Source organism: Podarcis muralis, chromosome 13 (genome assembly GCF_964188315.1).
Source record: "Podarcis muralis chromosome 13, rPodMur119.hap1.1, whole genome shotgun sequence".
In the NCBI taxonomy this organism is placed as follows: domain Eukaryota; kingdom Metazoa; phylum Chordata; class Lepidosauria; order Squamata; family Lacertidae; genus Podarcis; species Podarcis muralis.
In genome coordinates this window covers 15,778,984-15,798,175 of record NC_135667.1, presented here as the reverse complement: position 1 = coordinate 15,798,175, position 19,192 = coordinate 15,778,984, and the positions used below count along the sequence as shown (strand labels likewise).

The 19,192-nt window shown below is 45.9% G+C and overlaps 1 protein-coding gene across 2 annotated transcripts in view; it reads left to right on the top strand.

The window, feature by feature from the left end:
• The window catches only part of LOC144325250 (uncharacterized), a 32,888-nt gene extending 15,006 nt beyond the window's left edge, over nucleotides 1-17,882 (top strand). For both annotated transcript variants that reach the window (XM_077917929.1, XM_077917928.1), the window contains exons 5-13: nucleotides 9,031-9,095; nucleotides 9,819-10,042; nucleotides 10,631-10,890; nucleotides 11,908-12,033; nucleotides 12,209-12,350; nucleotides 12,465-12,515; nucleotides 13,474-13,543; nucleotides 14,900-15,181; nucleotides 16,502-17,882. In XM_077917929.1, the coding sequence (XP_077774055.1) occupies nucleotides 9,031-9,095; nucleotides 9,819-10,042; nucleotides 10,631-10,890; nucleotides 11,908-12,033; nucleotides 12,209-12,350; nucleotides 12,465-12,515; nucleotides 13,474-13,543; nucleotides 14,900-15,181; nucleotides 16,502-16,508 (1,227 nt within the window). In that variant the 3' untranslated portion in view covers nucleotides 16,509-17,882. The remainder of the gene's footprint in view (nucleotides 1-9,030; nucleotides 9,096-9,818; nucleotides 10,043-10,630; nucleotides 10,891-11,907; nucleotides 12,034-12,208; nucleotides 12,351-12,464; nucleotides 12,516-13,473; nucleotides 13,544-14,899; nucleotides 15,182-16,501) is intronic.
• Nucleotides 17,883-19,192: the final 1,310 nt, after the last annotated feature.

Sequence of the window (19,192 nt, the reverse complement as noted above, 5' to 3'; positions counted from 1 at the left end):
TTCCTCGTCCATGACCTTTGCAATGCATTACAGCAATCTGTTCTGGAGCCCATACTGCTTCTAACAGGATTTCTACTTCAGGTCCATATTTCAAGGCCTTCCCGTGGGCTCCTATTAGACCTCTTTCTTTCCATAGAGCTCCATGTGCATGCAGGGTTAAGAAGGCATATTTAGAATCAGTATAGATGTTTGCCTTACATCCGGCTGCCAATTGCAGAGCTCTAGTTAAACCTATAAGTTCAGCTTTTTGTGCTGAGGTGCCGGCAGGCAAAGCTTCAGCTTCCACAACTTCCTCATTGGTGACCACAGCATATCCTGCTCGTCTGGCACCTTCATGCAGGTAACTGCTACCATCAGTATAATATACAACATCTGGATTTTTCAATGGTTCATCTTTCAGATCGGGTCTACTGGAATAAACTTCATCCATTACTTGGAGACAATCATGTGATTCCTCATCATCTACCTCTGGTAGGGGCAGCAAAGTCGCTGGATTGAGCATATTCACTACTCGTAGATGAATCCTGGGATTTTCACACAATAGGCCTTAGTATCTAGCCATCCTTGGGTTCGTTAGCCAATAACTACCCTTATATTCCATGAGTGTCAGAACAGCATGAGGTACATTCACATACATCGTCTGGCCGAAGGTAAATTTATCAGCTTCTTTGACAAGGCTCGCAGTGGCCGCTACTGCCCTTAGGCATGGAGGCCATCCTTTTGCTACTGAGTCCAATTGTTTTGACAAATAAGCTACTGGACGGTTCCAACTTCCTAATCTCTGGGTCAGGACTGCCGCTGCAATCCAATTCTGTTCATGTACATACAGCTGAAAGGGTTTTTCCGAATTAGGCAGTCCAAGGGCTGGGGCCTCCATAAGTCGTTGTTTGATAACTAAAAAGGCTTGTTGCTGCTCAGGTCCCCATACGAATGGGTCCTTCTCTGCACCTCGAGTGCTTTCATGTAAGGGCTTGGCCAGACTGCTGAAATCAGGTATCCATAGTCTACAAAACCCTGCTGTTCCCAGGAATCCTCTAAGTTGTTTCCTTGTGGTAGGTTCCTTGATAAGGCAAATAGCTTCTTTCCTCTCTGGTCTCAATGCTCGTTGTTGGTGTGAGATGTCAAAGCCCAAATATTTGACCTTTTTTAAACATAACTGTGCCTTTTTCTGGGAAACTCGGTAGCCAGCTTGCCAGAGCAAGTGGAGCAGTTCCTCTGTCCCTTCTTTACAGGTATCAAAATCCTTTGCTGCTAGTATAAGGTCATCTACATATTGCAGAACCACCTTTTCTCCAGGTATTGAGGGGTAACTTGTTAGATCCTTCGCCAAGGCAGTGCCAAATAAAGTTGGGGAATTTTTGAATCCCTGGGGCAATCTTGTCCAGGTTAGCTGGCCTTTTGTTCCTGTTAAAGGGTCTTCCCACTGGAAGGCAAATATAGGTTGGCTCTGTGGTGCCAGCCGGCAACAGAAGAATGCATCTTTCAAGTCCAATACAGTAAAAAATGTTGCTTCTGGTGGGATCAAACTCAGCAGGGTATATGGGTTTGGTACATTTGGGTGCAAGGTCTTGATAGCCTGGTTTACGAGCCTCAAGTCCTGCACTGGCCTGTATTCATCTGTCCCAGGTTTCCGAACAGGCAAAAGAGGTGTGTTCCATTCTGATTGGCAGGGCTTAAGCAGACCATATTTTAATAGGCGGTCCAAATGTTTCTGGATGCCCTCTGCTGCTCGCCGGGGTAAAGGATATTGCTTTACAGATACAGGGGTAGCCATAGGTTTTAAGGTTACTACAATTGGAGCTATATTCTTGGCCATTCCTGGTGGGCTATTTTCGGCCCATACTCCTGGTGGCACCTGTAGGGTTCGGAGGAGCTTGTTTAATTCTGTATCCAATGTGGGTTGGACTTGCAAGGCTGACATTAGGCGCCATGATTGTTCCTTAGGTACTGAGAGGGTAATTATTCCTGCTGCCTTTGATGGCAGTTTCATTTCTGGACCTCGAGGAGTGAAGGTGATTTGGGCCTGCAGTTTGGACAGCATATCTCTACCTAAGAGAGGTATTGGACACTCAGGTATATACAAAAACTGATGGGTTAAACGATGTCCCCCAATCTGGCATTCCAAAGGTTGGAGGAAAGACCTCTTAGCTGACTGACCAGTGGCACTTTTAATGACTACACTTTTGGATGCCTTTTTCTGCAATAGTTCTGGGAGTACTGAGTATTCAGCCCCAGTATCAATCATAAAGTCTATTAAATGGCTTCCTAATTGAATCGTGACCGTGGGCTCCTGGAAGCCTAACTTTATGGAGTCCGGTCGTTCCTAGTCTTGGGTAAAATCCTCCTCTGCCAGTCCAATGAAATTGTCTCTACTCTGTCCTTGTCCAGGTCTCTGATATCTTCCATTTCGGATCATTCCCCGTCCCCGTCCCTGGTTTCTTGGGCCGGAGCCTGGGCCTGGGCCTGGGCCTGGGCGTACTTCTTCCAACCTCAGGGGTTCAGGACACTCCCGCTTCCAATGACCCTCCTTCTTGCAATTCGCACATTGATTCCTTCCCAGTGGTGGATTCCTTCCCCGCCCTCTTCCTCCATTTAAGGGGCGGTAGTCTTGCTTCACTGCTGTGGCTAGCATTACCATCTTTTCCTTCTGCCACTTCTTCTTCTCTTGCTTCTCAGCCTCATCCCTATTCCGATAAACTCGGCGTGCAATGGCCATAATTTGGCTCATCAGCATCCCTTCCCATCCTTCTGATTTCTGAATTTTCTTACGAATGTCAGAAGCGCACTGGGCCACAAATGTAGCAGTAATCATTCTACTGTTTTCAGGGGCTTCAGGGTCAAAAGGAGTCCATATACGATAGGCTTCCTGCAGCCTCTCTAAAAAGTCTCCCGGACTCTCATTTGGTTTCTGTTCTACTTCTGAGACTTTAGACATATTAGTGGGCTTCTGGCATGCCCTGCGGATACCTTGCACAAGCGTCTGGCGGTAAGTGGTAAGTCTGGCCAGATGAATTGCATTGTTTGGATCCCAATTAGGATCTTCCAAGGGAAAGTTATCTTGGAGATGACGGTCAATATTAAAAATATTTCCCACTCTGGCCTGCTCACGCAAATATATCTGTGCCTTTTCAATTATGTCTCTTCTTTCCTCAGTGGTGAACAGAGTATTCAGAAGCTGGCGACAATCTGTCCAAGTAGGACTATGAGTATTTATTATTGAAGTCACCAAGTCCATCATAGCCTGAGGTTTTTCTGCAAAAGATGGGGTGTGTGTTTTCCAATTCATCAGATCCGTAGTTGTGAATGGAATGTACTGAAGGGTCGAAGTTCGAGGTGGCCTTGGTCCGGGTTGCCCGTTAACCAGCACAGGCTCCTCAAGTGCATCAAATACTCTTCTAAGAGAGGCTACTACGTGACCTTTTTCTTCACTTTGCTCTAGGGGCCTCAAATCATAGGGGATGGTATTTGTCCCAAGGCGTTCTTTTAGCAGCTTAATACGCCTGGCTGTATTGCTTGCTGACCGATTAAGGTCTCCCTGTAACTTCTGTAATAATTCTCTAGGACTTGGATGTACAGGGGTTTGGGGTAGGCAATCAGTTGTTCCACTAAAAGAGACTGTAGATGGAGTTCTACTAGGACTCACAGATGGAATAACCACTTCTGCTTGGGCTTCGTTATAGGACTCCAATGCCTCCTGAAGATATTTATCATAATCTATCAAGGAGTCAAGTTCTGTGTCTCTACCCCCATTATTCGTTCCACTTTCTTGCCTTGGGGTTACAACTGGTGGAGGGTTTGGATTATGCTCCCTTCGATGTGGAGCATAGGGTGGAGGTGGAAGCACCTCTTCCTCTGGTCCCTCAAAAATGGGTTTGAGTTTATTTGGCAAGATTCCTTTCCTAGCTTCGGCTTTTACAGCCAATAATTTGCATCGTTGGACTTTGCATTCCCTTATCCATGGAGGATTTTTATTTAATGTGCTCAGCCAGGAATCTATATATGAAAATTGTTCTGGGCACCCTCCAGTTTCTTTGGTGATGTTAGACCAAAGTTTGCTTACTAAATTTATATCAAAAGTTCCCTGAGATGGCCATCCAGTATTTTGTTTTGGCCATTCTAGTTCACATAACGTTCTCAAGCGCTCTGGCGTCATTTTGACTCCATATGCCCCTGAGAAGGCTTTCTTAAAATTATTTAACATACATTCAAGAGGTGTATTTCCCCCCTTTGAACCCCCAACTCCCATTGTATGGCCCTGTGAAGTATCCACTCAGTCACTCACACACACGCTTCGTGGGTTTCCTTGCCCAGATGGAGTCGCCTCACTGGGAACCGAAGTACTACCCACTCCACACTCAGGTCAGCTACAGATTGCTCTGTACTTTCTCACACATACAATGCGCAAGATACTTCACCACACTCTACCTCCCATTCTTCCCTTTTCCCCCACCAGACCACCATCTGATATACCCAACCACCTAGCGTACTCAGTTCCCACTTACTGAGACGCAGAAGTTTGATCAAGACTTCTCTTCCTCCCAATTAATTGGAGGGCCAAAAATCCCTTTGTGCACTTACCCCTTGGTTGGTTCCGTTTCCCCCCGGTCCGTCGCCGCCAGTGAGCAGGGTATCAGACAGACGAGACTTCTGCGTTCCCCCTGGAAAAATTTACCAGTGCGCGCTGGGTAGCAGTTTAGAGATCCTCTCTCTTGTACCCTGCTCAGTAGAGCGAAGGGGCTGCGTTCCAGCAGACCACTTATCCGAGTCACGGCACCATAAAATGTAGCACCCTGCTTGTGGTTAACGCTTAGCTGGAATGAAATATTCAACGCAGCAATAGAGAAATTAAAATAATAATTTATTTGTCAGACAAATAAATGAGAGGCACAGTGGTATATGGTTACCAAGCTCTGGCCTGCCCTCCTGCCATTATGGCCAGCACTTATATTCCCTTAATCCAGCCCCCTTTGCTCCTCCTGTGGCTGCATCTGTCCAATCAGCCTGGTTGGATTTCCTATTGGCTGATTGCTATAACCAATCCTAAAAGATACACCCACATCCTCCTGTCCTTATATGGAGCACAAAGAGCTATATATTGTTACATCTATAAATGACAAATAAGTAGTAATATATCTTACATGTGTCTCAACAAGGAATATTAATTACCAGCTCACCTCTTGCCCTCTTCGCCCTATTGCCTTCTAAAACAAATGGTTGATCTTAAATTTTTATCTTAAACATATGTCAAGGATCTTGAGTTTCACATCAACATTGAAAGATCTCCTTCATTTTGAAGGTTTCTAAACAAATGTCTGACAACTATATATCAGGAGCGCCCAGATGGCGTCTTCTTGTCTGGCAGGGGGGCTAGGCTGGTGACTGACTTAATTTCAGGATAAATACAACTCTTACAACTATATGAAATAAGAATCTAGCATTTCTTAAATCCTTTGCATAATTACATTTAAGCCAATATATTTAAGCTAATATATTTCATACATTATCATAGGTAACCTTTTAAAAGAATAAAGCTTCTCAAAGTAGAAAGGAAGGAACTCAGTAAAAAACAGCTTTTAAAAGGAACCCCTTCAGTTTACCCCCCCTTCAGCCATCTGCTCTCCTCTTTAGCTGTTCCCAATATTTATTGCTCTTTTAACTCTCTCAGTTTAAGAAACAGCTTTTGAAAAGACTTCTCCAAAAAATACTCTTTCTGCCAGCTTTCTGCTCGTGGCTTTTTTAACCTTAGGGAGAAGATCTGGCTCATTTTACTGGGAGGCACATTGGTATCATTTTACTCATTCCTAATTATGTTTATCTCTGCTTTTTTTATCTCCTGTAACATGTAGGTCAATGTCCTCGCTCTTAGTCTGTAATTCCAGCTTTTACGACTTTGAGAATTGTTTTCTGCTATAAATCAAGGGGGGCCCCTTGTCTTAGGAGAATGGCCAAGGTTTTCTCTGCCTGGCATGAAACATTTGTGAATTCAAGCCCTTTTTAGACTTTATGAACCTGATCAAGATATAAGTCAATATAAACCTTAATTAAAAATACAGTCTATATTCAGATGCCTCAAGAGAGAGAGCTCATTGAGACTTCTCCTCTCCTCCGATCACTTTTTATTGTCCTTTGTTCTGTCCAGCCGCATGGCTGCATTCCAATGTCTCACGTTACCTCATCCGGTCAAGCTTTAACCCACCCACAGACGATATAGGGTTACACTGCCCAGAGGGGGGGGGGAACATAACTCCTTATAAGGTCAATGCATTCCAATGCATTGTAAAGCTCAGAGTGCTGGTCAGCCGAGGTCAGGGGGCACCCTGCAATATTACAAGCCTTTACCATGGCTATATGACTCCCACATGCCCTCTTTCTTTATATTTTAATCAGAGCCATATATATGGTTATGTCGAGCTTGATAAGCGACTCTTGTGAGACTGGAGAACCATGCAGTACATACAGAAATTTAAGAAGGAATACATTGTATATAGCAACACAAAATAATGCAAATAACTACTATAATAATCACTATAATCAATAAATGTCGAAGCCAACTTCCATCCGGAAGCCAAGAATATAAGAATTCTGATTCCAAGCTGCATGGTAGGCTTCCTTTCTAGTTTTTAACCATGCACTGGTATTGGTCACTGTATGTTCCTGTAAGAGAACAAGAGCTATTAAACATGAATTTCAAAGTATATTGACAGTTTGGATATATGCCCCATGATTCTTTCCCCTCTTTAATTTGAAAACAAATGGGGGCAGGCTCATGGAGGGTCAATTGTACTGGAGGCCAAAAAGTTTGCTTAGGGGATATAATATTAGTAAATTGAAAAGATCCATTGACAGGCACACCATGAAGCATTATGCCTGAATGACTGGCAAAGGGCGGCATGTGCATACATAACCAACATTTAGAAGCATGCAATAAACTAGTAAACTTAATCATATCTTGTACAAAAATATTATTCCTCCATATCTTATGATAATTTTCTCCCCTATAAGTCTTATTCAACAACGCTGTTCTTATAGTTCGAGAGTGGCTGAGCCGTGGATACTGCCAGCCAGAGTAGGATTCAGGCGACAGCTGCTTGCCAGCCGATAAGGTGAATTATGGTGGTTTCAACTGGTCTGTGTCATCTGCTTCTCTTCCTTGTATAACGGAGCAGGAAAGGATGGCAAGGCAAATGGTTAGGAAGGCAAACACTGCCAGATGCAGTTCGTGTGCAGCACCTCTAGGTGGCGCATGCGGAAAGGTTTCGATGCTTCATTCACAAAATGCTGACAAAGTGTAGGGGAGTTCCACATGCTGTGAGGCAGGACAATCCACTGACATCGCTGGTTGGGCTGCAAATTGTTATATACTGGCAATGTAAAAGCAAACCATTCCTGTCTGCTGGTGCCAGTGGGATGAAGACGGTTCAATGTGGCCGAAAGTCAATTGTTCAGAAATAAGCTGTTCAAAAACAAGCTGGTGCTGCGGATTTTTCTTTTGGTGGAGGCCACCGTTCTTGTCTGATTGAACCCCACCTAGACTGGATACTGGTGGGTTCCGGGATTTTTCTCATTGCTTGTTGAGCAGCAAGAGCAGTATCCCTCAATAAGATCTGCAGCAGTGTGGCTTGTACTGAAGCCTGAGCAAAGGGGCCATGCCCCATCATAGCATCCATCACATCTGCGAGGGTAAGATTAGGATTATTCCCTCTTGCTTGTTTAAATGGAGCTTGCAGTCCATTTGTCCTTACTGACAATTGCAGCTCTTTCAAGATTTTAAAGTCAAAAGGTTGGTGTTGAGCTTGAGTTCCTGCCGGAGCACCAGCAGAGGGCACAATAACAGGGAATGCCATGGTATCTTGAGATAAGGAACAGGCAAGGACTGCACATTGAAAAGGGGTAGCTGGTTGTGCTGCTGAAAGAGCAGGGTCATTCCCAGCCAGACCATGGTATTTTTGCAGGATTGGGTCCTCTGGTGAGGAACTGTAGTCTGGAGGTTTGGGATCTGGGGCTGCAGGCAAAGCCAGTATTGGAACAGATGCCAGCACAGCAGGCTGAATTAAAGAAGCTGGAGGTTGTGTTGGCAATGCAGCCATGGAGATATTTTTTGGTGATAAAGAACCCATAGCATATCGAACCTTGCACCAAGCATTTAAAATCCGAGCACTACTGCTGGGGAGCCCATGAAAATGTTCACCAATCTTGTCCCAATGTTTTAATTCACATGTTCCATTCAAAGGGAACCAGGGAAAATGTTCATCAATAGCCAGAATGAGCTGTATCACATCACCATCAGGAACTTCCAATTTGTTGGAGGAGAGGAGAATTTTTAAGTCTCTTAAAAATTTCTGTTGTGGAGAAGTCAAAGAGCTGCCCATGTCTTTAAAATAAGATAAAAAAAAAGAAGAAAAGGGATCGGACTCACCCCGGGATCTTTTTTAAGATGCTTCAGCGCTTTGCAATCCTTGCCGGACGTAGGGGGCCGATGATATCCACTGCTTGGATCAAAATTCCTCTCACAGTTTCTTTTAAAATCCTCTTAGTCTGCCTCAGACTGTTTGCTTCATAATCGCTTCTTAGCTCTCTTTTAAAAACCTCAGTCGTGTACTTTTATTCAGCCTCACACGAGGCACCACTTGTCGGGCCAGCCATTACAAGTGGCACTTCTTTAATATAAAATAAAGACACAGAGAGCGAGTAATATTCCATAATAAGAGAGAGAGCTCATTGAGACTTCTCCTCTCCTCCGATCACTTTTTATTGTCCTTTGTTCTGTCCAGCCGCATGGCTGCATTCCAATGTCTCACGTTACCTCATCCGGTCAAGCTTTAACCCACCCACAAACGATATAGGGTTACACTGCCCAGAGGGGGGGGGGGAAAACATAACTCCTTATAAGGTCAATGCATTCCAATGCATTGTAAAGCTCAGAGTGCTGGTCAGCCGAGGTCAGGGGGCACCCTGCAATATTACAAGCCTTTACCATGGCTATATGACTCCCACATGCGGCCACATTAATGAATAAGGATTTTGTTACAGGGTCTTCCAGAAACAGTCAGACCAGAGGTGCTTTCGGACTCAGACCGGAGTCATGAAAGATACAGGTGATCTTCCAAAGCTTTCACGAATGCCTCCCTTGTTCTCTTTGAATGGCACTAGCACCCACCTGAGAGATGCCGGAACTGAGTTCCGGAGAGTTCTGACTCAAAGAAAGGTCTGGTGTGGTGAAAGGTAAAAATAATATGTGCTCAGCCCCAGCACCTCTCATGGCCCTATCTGGCAAAACATGAAGAAAGTGGCTAGCCCAAAACCACCCAAGGAGCTTCATGAAGGAAGATTATTGTGCTGCTTTCTCTTTCTCCACTTCCTGGGCTTTATTGCCCCTTCATCCATATAACCGTCTCTACTTATGATTTGCTACACTGTCCAGACATTTGCTGGGATGCAAACCATCCATCCCACTTTTTAGTTGTGATCCTGGCATTAATATTCCACATCGCCAAGCCATTCTTTTGTGCACTGCTTTCCATAGGGGTTTAAGTGTGCATAGGTCTATTCTTAATCTTCATAGAATCATAGAATTGTAGAGTTGGAAGGGACCCAGGGGATCATCTAGTCCAATGCCCTGCAATGCAGGAATATGCATCTCTCCCAACCAGGGATTGAACTTGCAACCCTGGCACTGATCAGCACCATGATATTTTATAGTTAAATATTATCGAGTCCAAGTAGTTGGGTGGGGATTTCTTCCCATCAGGAAGATGCAGAGGGTGTCCGGCTGGTGTTCAATCCACTTCTCTTTCCATTTTCCCCTTTGTGGCATTCAGGCTGTGCTTCACGAAGGCCGGATCCTTCCTTTGCTTTTATACTGATGTCATATTTGAGGTGAGAGGAGCTGTCACCATCACCTACCACTTTGATTCGTGGTCTAAGCACCTGGCCGAACAGAACACGGAGGACTGGGTTGTCGCTGGGCCTTTGATCAACATGGAAGCAGATCCAGCAGAGGCTGTGGCAGCTGTTCACTTCCCTCACTTCTTGTGTCTTGCAGGTATGGCAGGCGAAAAGGTTTGCAACAAAATAAATATTGCATGTAACAGGATGAGTGCAGTGATGAGCTTTGTCATCCAAACTCAGGGGAGGTCATGCCCAGGCTGGCTGCAGAGGAGTGGTGGGAGGCACCAGTTGGGGAACCCCCAAGGGAAGAAGGCTCAGAGCCAGGAGACTGCTGGTGGGATTATGATGAGGGAGCAGCCTGGGAGGAGGTGATGATGGAAGTTGGAGAGGGAACAGGGTTTAGTGAGCAGGAAGAGGCTGTGACCGAAAGCAGTGCAGAATTGGGGGCAGAAGTGGAGATTGGAGAGGAAGGGGGCCAGGAGACAGATGTGAGGCAGGCCGCTGAGAAGCCAGGGAGTCTCCCCTCCTGATGTGACCAGCTTCTCCATTCGTCTCCCAGAATCAGAAGTGGTATGAAGAAGGCAGAGCAAATTCAGACATGGTGTTGGAATCTCAGATCACTTTGGGAAGGACCTGGGGGAGGAAAAGCCCTAGGGAACAGCCTCATAGGGGCTAGATGTACTGGAATGAGTTGCAATGCTCAGTAGGTGTGGCTTCCTGGGCTACCCTTCTTTCTTTCTAGGTAAAGATGTTTCCCAAGTCTACATTGCACATTTTGTGGAAGGGGGGATGAGTCTAGAGAAGCCAGACAGAGTGGGGCCGTATCGTGTTATTTTGGAAAACCCAAACTTCTCTCCGCGTGGAGCCATTTTGAAAACATCATGGTCATGGTTTAAGCGGAAGATACTGGTCCACACTGTGACACTGCTCTATCAAATGGTTCAGTTCCAGCCACCAACATTCCATCTGTACCTCCTACCCAATGACTCTTCTCTAAGAAAGGTAATCGGGATTCTCCAACTCTGATTAGTATTCCAGATGTCCTGGATCTTTTGCTTGACCATAGGACACCTGACAGTGCAGCTATACAAAATTATGCATCAGAGTGTGACATGGTTCATGAACTGTATCTCTCATTGTTGGGCTTGAACTAATTTACCAAACTGCTTTCCAACATTAACATGTCCCTAGATAGAAGATTGGCAGTTGTCACTCAATGAATTACTTTTGTTCCCACCAGTAGTGATGTTTAAAATGGCATTTCCAATACTGAAATAAGCATTTTTCTTTTGCTGGGTAACCTCCTTTCCAGAGGTCCACTGCCTTGCCTGGTTCCCTTGATAACAGATTTGTCAATGAAATCATGCAAGCAAATATATTTATCCTCCAGTTCTAAGTCCCCTAATCCTTCTCTGAAATCAGTGGAGCTTCCTTCAAAATAAATGTATTTAGCGATGACCAAATTTTCCTTGCTTTCTTTAGGAATTGGCTTAGTAGTTACTATGAGGTTTCTCCAAAGTCTCTGGAGGAAATCCGTTGGTTCTGGTTTGCAAATATTGCAAACATAAAAGATAAAATGCCTTCTCAATTTTAACTGCTCCTAAGAATTTTATCTTACTTTTTCAGCCTTCTATGGTTTCCTGTGTTGTCTCATCGGGAGAGGTGGCAGGGTGTCCCAGGATAGCTGGTTCCCCTTTTGTTGCTTCATAGGTCACCCTGGCCATTCCAAGAGTCCAGACTGGAGTTCCCCATGGGGAGGGGAAATGACATGTCCATATTTTGGTCTCTACTACCAAAGTGGTTTAGTTTTCTTTATATCACTGATGGAGATCCTGTGTCCTTTCAAATGCTGTGGGACTACAAAACCCATCATTCCTGACTCATGACATCTGGCAGGTTGCAGGTTCCCCATCCCTGCCTTACATGCTGCAACAAACCCAAGAAAGGGGTAGGGATCCAATCTTCCAGAAGTTGGTTATCTTTCTTGCATATCTCAAAAGTGACCTTTGCCTTTCCCAGGTGGTTCATGAGCATGAAGTACAGTGTCCTTCACAGAGAATAGACAAACCCCCTTGGACCCTGAAACCTTTGACAATTGGCTGTCGCTTCTTTGTGGAGACAAATGATGTCAGAATCTGTCCCAAGGTGAGGCACAAAGATGATGAACGGCTTTGCTAGGTCAGAGCCAAGGCTTTAAAGTATGAGAACGGGAGAACTCCACCAGGATCCCTCGTCACCCTTTAATTTGACTCCCTTGGACTGGTCGACTGGGCTAAGCCTTGTTTGCACATAAATAAGGAAGTTTCATGCTTCCCCACAGGAAGTGGAGTTTCAATATCTGGATGCTGACAAGCTGCAGCAGTACGTGGAACTGTCTGCTGAGCAAATGCAAGATACCTTCAACTTTAGTGTGATGGAGAAATGCACGAATGAACTCATCTGGGAGGCCCTTGTGACACAAAGTGAGTTGGATTGGAGGAAGATCACAAGGTTGGACCATAATTTGGGAGGCAGGGTGATAAAGGACATCCCAGTCACATTCCCTCTTTGACTGCCTCTTTCCTGTTCTGTTTCAGAAGAGTTAAAGTCCCCTGAGATGACTTCTCCTCTTCTACAAGTAGCACAAGGTCAGCAGGTTTTAATTATTTCCTCTTACTTAAAATCTCACCTTCCTCCCAATGGGAGCACAGAGTGGCTGGTGATAGAGTACTGCTGTATACATGGTACAACACAGAAAAGTCACTCTTGTTATGGAATTGCCTTCCGATATAGCTCCACCTGGCTTTATATTCTCTTTTGGTGCCAGATGAAGGTCTTTCAATCCAGCTCAGTTATGTAAAAAACAACTTTGGCGTGGATTCAAATAACCTAATGTGTTGATGGAATCTTGTCCAAGTGCTCACACTAGTGCAAGTCCTCCCTGCGCCCCCCACTTCCCCCAGATGTGCTTTGAAGGGTCAGGAGAACCTCCAGAACAGTGGGAAAGGGAGTAATGTGTGTTCTTGGCTGTTGTGGGGAGAACGCTCAGTCTGGCAAGTAGAAATGGCCATAGAGGGTGATGTTGAATTTCCCCTGGTATGTTTTACCACCTGGGCTTCTTGGTTTTCAGTGATACAGTGCTGCATACATGGTGCAACAAGGGAAAGTCACGTTTGTAATGTTATGGAATCTCCTTCCAATACAGATTCCCCCTGCTTTATAGTCTCCTTTGGTGCCAAATGAAGGTCTTTCATACCAGCCCAGTTTTGTAGAAGCCACTATGGCCTGGATTCAGCACACCATGTGTGCTAACAGAATCCAGTGCAAATGCTCATGATTGTGCAATTGGGCTTTCCTCCCTGCTGGGCTTGGGCAATAGATTGATATATATCACCCAGGAGCCAGTATGAGGGGCAGACCGTGATGTCACTTTCACTCAGCGGTGTATCGCTGGTGAAACTGCTGGGCACCTGAGTCCCTCTGCTAGCAGCACTCGCTGGAAGCAGTCAAGGTCCTCTCCTGGTTCATGTCCCATGATCATCATTTTCCCATAGTCCCTCCTTGTTTCATATGTATCCACACACTTTTGCTTTCTCTCTTTTCCAGGTGCTTCTTGCTGCACATCAGCCGATGCAGCATCCAGCAGCACTGACTCAGGACATGGTGTGGAAAGCAGGTAGGGCTTGAACGTTCCCTTTCCTCACAAAAGGCCAGTCTTGCTATTAGGCCCAGTGAAGCAGCTTGGCCTTTATTGCTGGTAAACGTAAGGACCATTGCAACCCGCATCTCTTCCTGCTCCCTCTGGGCCAATCCCAGTCACAGAAGTTGGCAACACTTGCAGATGGTTTTTAAAATAATTTTTATTAACAGACCAATCAAATCACATTAATTCCGAATTACAAATTACAAAACCGATTTTTTTAAATTTTTTACATTTTTGTTGGGGGTTCCTTTACGTCATCTTCCAATTTTCTTGTTGTTATCGTATTTCCCCCCCCCCCTTTCTTTATAACCTCTGAGAGTCTCCACAAGTGAGTTGAAACAAAAGTTGTTATAGTCCTGTGTGGATTTTCACATTAATCCAAAAGTCATATTCAGACGGCAGACACCATTTCGGCACTTCCATAAAATACTGTCTCAACGTCTGCTCATTAGCTTTCACAGACCTGTTGTTCCGACATCAATCTTTTCAGGGGGTTCTGCCAGATCAGACACAGAGTCAAATATGATAACAAAGCCATGGCTTCCTCCCCCTCTTGACCGTCAATCCTGCAACAGAGTCTGTCTTGTCATGGCGAATCTCTTTTAGAACTGCGTCATCGCAAAAGCCTTCCATTTCCTTTCCAGATCTTCCCCAAAGCAAAGCCTTTAGTTAATGATTCATTTCCAGACAGTTTATTAATTCATCTCACTTGTTGTCGATCATTGCAATGGTTCTTCTTAGGGGGCGGTTGTTAGGTAATCACATAGAGAAAAAAAGAAAAGTTTTCCCCTCCTTTCCGCCCTGTTCCGACATACCGACATCTTTGATGTAGTCCTCTTTGATATATTTTCCTGTTCAGTCCAACCCATCGCTCAGCTTCACAGAGGTCGTTTTCAAATTAGCAATCAATACTCCCTTTCTTCACTTGAAACATGTGCATTTGCTCCTCTCCGATTATTTATTTTGAGCTCCTGCAACTAGGTCGCGATCAGAAGTAGCGTCCGGGAGAGCAAAAAACCCACACGAGTGCTATCCGTCTAGTGCCCACACACCCTCCTTCTTTCAAACCTGGGGGGTGATTTATAGGCAACCGCAGAGAAGGCAGTGTTTTTCCATTCCACCTGGAAAAACTCAGGAGGCTAATTGCTCCCATATTAGCCTCTTAATTACCTCGTGTGAGCCGGAGAGATGGTATTGTCAGCCATCTTCCAATGCGCCCCTAGCGGCCCCCGGCCACACTTGCAGATGGTGTGGCTCCTTCCCGGGTCCCTTTGCTGATCTTCTCTTGTTTTGTGCCTTCTTTTTCCTGCCTCTGGGGTGACAATGCAGAGTGATGAAGAAGACCACCAGAGACCACCTGGTGTCCACCCTGGAGAACCTGAGGGAGGATGATCTCAACAGGTTCAAGTTCAAGCTGAACGAGATCCCTGTCAGTGAGGGCCATGACAACATTCCCCTGGGGCGGCTGAAGAAGGCAGATGTCCTGGACCTGAGCCAACTCCTCCTGAGTTTCTACACGGAGGATTATGCTGTGCAGGTGACGGCTGATGTCCTCAGAGCTATCAACTGCAGGGATGAGGCACAGAGGCTCCTCAGCCTCACCAGGAAGAGGTAAGAAAAAAGGAGGGCTGGCTCATGGAACTTGCTAGGAGGCAAATGGAGCACCAGTCGCCCTTGATGTCAGTGCCGGATTACCAAATAGGCAGAATAGACACCAGCCTTTGGGCCCCACACTGTTTAGGGGCCCGTGACAATGGATCAGAATAATATTGATTTGATTTTGAAAGAAAATTACAAAAGATTATTAGGGGATAATTTGCGAGCCCCTCCCCCTGGAGATTTTGACTGCCACAGGGCCTCTGCAGGGTTTAATCCTGCACTTCCTGATGCCTCACCCGCTGTGGGGGATTGATTCTGATCATCTCTTCATGGGAGTGTGGGGACAAGAGGAGGGAAAAATTAGATCAGGGACAACTAATCTGGTGCCCTTCACTGTTGGTTTATCTTTCTTATTTATCAGAATTTGTATAACGCTTAGTTGTAATAAAATACCTACTGTAAGCAATTTGTATTAAACATAACATCATTTTTTTAAGTCAGATGTTTAAAGTGACTTGAGTGGAAAAAATTCAAAATGTTACTAATAAAAGCAGTTAAAATGTAATTTTTAAAATGAATTCACATATGAAGATACATATCAGCTTTACATTATCTGGGTAGGCTTGCCTTAAAAAAGAAGTTATTTTTTTAAAAGCAGGCACTTAACATAATACAAAGAAGGCAGCTGCCTAATGTCAATGGGCAGGGAGTTCCACAGGGTAGGGGCTGCCTTGCTAGAATATGGGTTCCTCTCAGGTGTTGGACTGCTGCTCCCACCACTTCCATCCAGAATGAGATCAAATCTAGATGGGAGAGATTGTAGGACAGCTTGTTCTCACTGGAAGCAGGTGCATTAGTGAAGCTTTCCACAATTATAGAGATGTCTTCATAGATTTGGATTATCTGCATAGGCCACAACCTGGAACATTCCAGAGCTCTGTTCCTCTGATGTTGCTGAACTTCAACTCCCACCCTCTCCAAGGTCAGGTTAAGCTGGCTGGGGGTGATGGAACTTGTAGACCAACAACATCTGGGGGCCCAAAGTTGAAGATCATTCTCTAGAGCAGGAGCAGGTAACTGTTGAACCTCCAGAAGTTGTTGAACTTCAACTCCCATCAGCCCCAGCCAGCTTGGCCAATGGAGCCCAGGATGGTGGGAGTTGTAGTTCAGCAACATTTGGGGGGGGGGGCAAAGGTTCCCTATGCTTTTTCTAGAGTTCCTGACAGGATTTGGGGCCTACTTTCCTCTTCATTTCTTGACAATATTTAATTGATTCACATATGTATGAAATTGATTCACACATGTATGGAATTGTTTTTTTCTTTCCTACAGGAACTAGCAGTTCATTGCTGAAACCTGTGCCTTATAAGATAATAAGAGTTTGCTGGATCAGGCCAGCATCCTGTTCTCACCTCTGCCAACCAGATGGCTGTGGGAAACCTGCAAGTGCAACAACTTGCTCCCTTTCTGTGGCTTCCAGCAACTGGTATTCAGAAACATTTCTGCCTCTGACTGAGGAGGGAGAGCACAGCCATCATGGCAAGGAGCCGTGTCTTCCATGAAGTTGTCCAGCAATTTTTTTGAAACCACCCAAGTTGATGACCAGCACTGTCTCCTGTGGAAGCGAGTTCCATGGTCTAATTCTGCGCTGTGTGAAGGACTTCTATCTGTCCTGCGTCTTCCAACATCCAGACTCATTGGCTGCTCACTGGTTCTAGCTTTCCAAGAAAGGGATAAAAACATTTCTCCGTCCACTTTGCTCACACCCTGAATAATGTTATAAACTTCTATCATGTCCTCTCTTACCTTTTCTCTAAACAGTCTCTGCAGCCGCTCTCATATGGGAGTTGCTGCATCCCCTCAATCATTTTGCTTGCCCTTTTCTGAACATTTTCCAACTCTACGATGTCCTTTTTGAGGTGTGGAACCAGAAATGTACACAGTATTCCAAATGCGGTTGCGCCATGGATTTGCATGACGGTATTATGATATTCAGAGTTTTAAGTTCACTTCCTTTCCTGATCCCCAGCACGGAATTGGACTTTTTCACAGCTGCCGCACCCTAGATCCACCTCTTCATCATGTGACCCGCTGTGACCCGAAGGGTTGTGCTGCCCCCTTTCATCCTCCTCCTTGGGAAACAATGGGGAGCTCCTTCCCACCGTCTCTGATCCTTCAGTCTCCAAAAAGATCTGGACATCAAGCTGTCTCAGCTCTCCCAGCATCCTCTCCAACACTTCACTCAGGCCACAACTACAAATGTTTGCCAGTTTTATAATGCCCTGACCTCCTCTGGAGAATCCTGTGAATTTTAGTCCATTGAGCTGTTAAGAATTCTCCCACAAAATCCCTAGCTTTTTCCAACAGAGCTTCAATTCACAGACCTCCAGGAAAATACCAGTGAGCCACACAAAGCAGAGCTGTCTCATTCACTAAGCACAGTGCGCTTGGAGAGCAAAGTCCCTCCTGTGGTTGCAGTTCAGTGCATGTTCCTTTCCTGACAGGACTTTTTCTCCTGCTGGGAGATGTACATCTTGGGAGGAGGAGCAGATTTCAATCCCAGGAGATGAAGCCAGAGAGAGACAGCCTGTCCTCCCCCGAACTTCCTGGGTGGTGGAGACTTCGTTTTGCCTTAGGGCTTCTTAACACTTCTCCTTTTCAGTTTGTACCTTGTAAATAAAAGTACTTTGTGATAAATATATTTTACCAGTAATATTATGTCCTTTTCATTAGGTCTGCATAAGCTTCCAATATTCTTTCATCCAAAGGAAACTGGTCCAAGAAGTCTCTCTCAATTTTTGATACAGTTCATCATGGGAATTTGGTTATTTGAAAGAAATGAGAGGAATGGTCTGGGATGCACAGAAGTCCACCCAAGATTTCTAGGCACCTGTTCTAGATATTGAAGAAAGCCCTCCTCTAACCAGCTCCCTACACATCCAGATAATTTGATCAGGACCGACTTACCAGAAAACTTGGGGAAGTTCTCCTTCTTATCCCTAGTCCAATCCACTTCCCGGAGCCTTTGCCTGGTCACTGTGGTTCAGGGGAGCCAACTTGAATGAAATATGGGGGCGGGGGGCGCAGGTAAGCCTTGCCCCACGTAGTCTATCACAGGATCACACCCTTTGAATGGCTGTGACCGTCAACCTTGGAGGTGGACCTGGCCCCCTCAAATATTTTAGGGGGGCAAAGGGCCCTGGGAGCTGGCGCCTATGCTGCAGTTAATCCCATTGAAGATCTGGGCGGTCAGGTGTGGGGCGTCTTCCTCTGTGTAGTAGCGAAGCCGGAGCAGGCCCATGTGCGTTTGTGGCACCCGCTCCTTCAGCGCCATCCATCGATGGGAATTGCCTTCAGTTTCCCCCTGAACTTCCGCAGCTCGTCTTTCTCCAAGTTATCGAGGGTGTCCTTCAGGCACCGGCGCGTGGGCGTTGCCAGGATTTATTTATTTGGGGGGGGGGTGGACCTTTGTTAGGGGGGCAGAACCGACGTGATTGTTCAGTTAAGTATTTCTCTTGTTTTATTTCATCTAGGCCCCCCGGTTGCGCCCCCCTGCAGCGACAGACGGTCTTCGGGATCCCGCAGCCAGAAGGTGGGCAGCCACTTTGGGTTCTCCGAGGAAGAGGCGGCGGCCAAGGGCTTCCCTTCCGCGCTGAGAAAGAGGCGCGCTTCACCCTCTTCCTTTGCTCACCTGGCGGTTCCGTTTCTGCCTTTCTGGGTCCTGCGGTTCAGCAAGGGCGGGTGTGCTCCTTTTGGCAACGAGGGGAGAGAGGGAGGTAGGAGAGGCTTGTTGCTGATACGCGATTAGTGGTTGAGCCAAACCTGGAAGAAAGCAGGGTGTTTTCCTTTTGCCGTTTCCCCCCCTGCCTGCCTGCCAGCCAGTCTTCTGGGAGCGCCGGGAAGACCCTTCCCACGTTCTCGCCTTCCCAGGTCCGGCGCTGATTCTCTGCTCGACCGGAGGAAACCTCGGGAGTGTTGGCCACCAACTCCGCCCCCGCCAAGCGCCCGCCGAGGAGCCGCTTC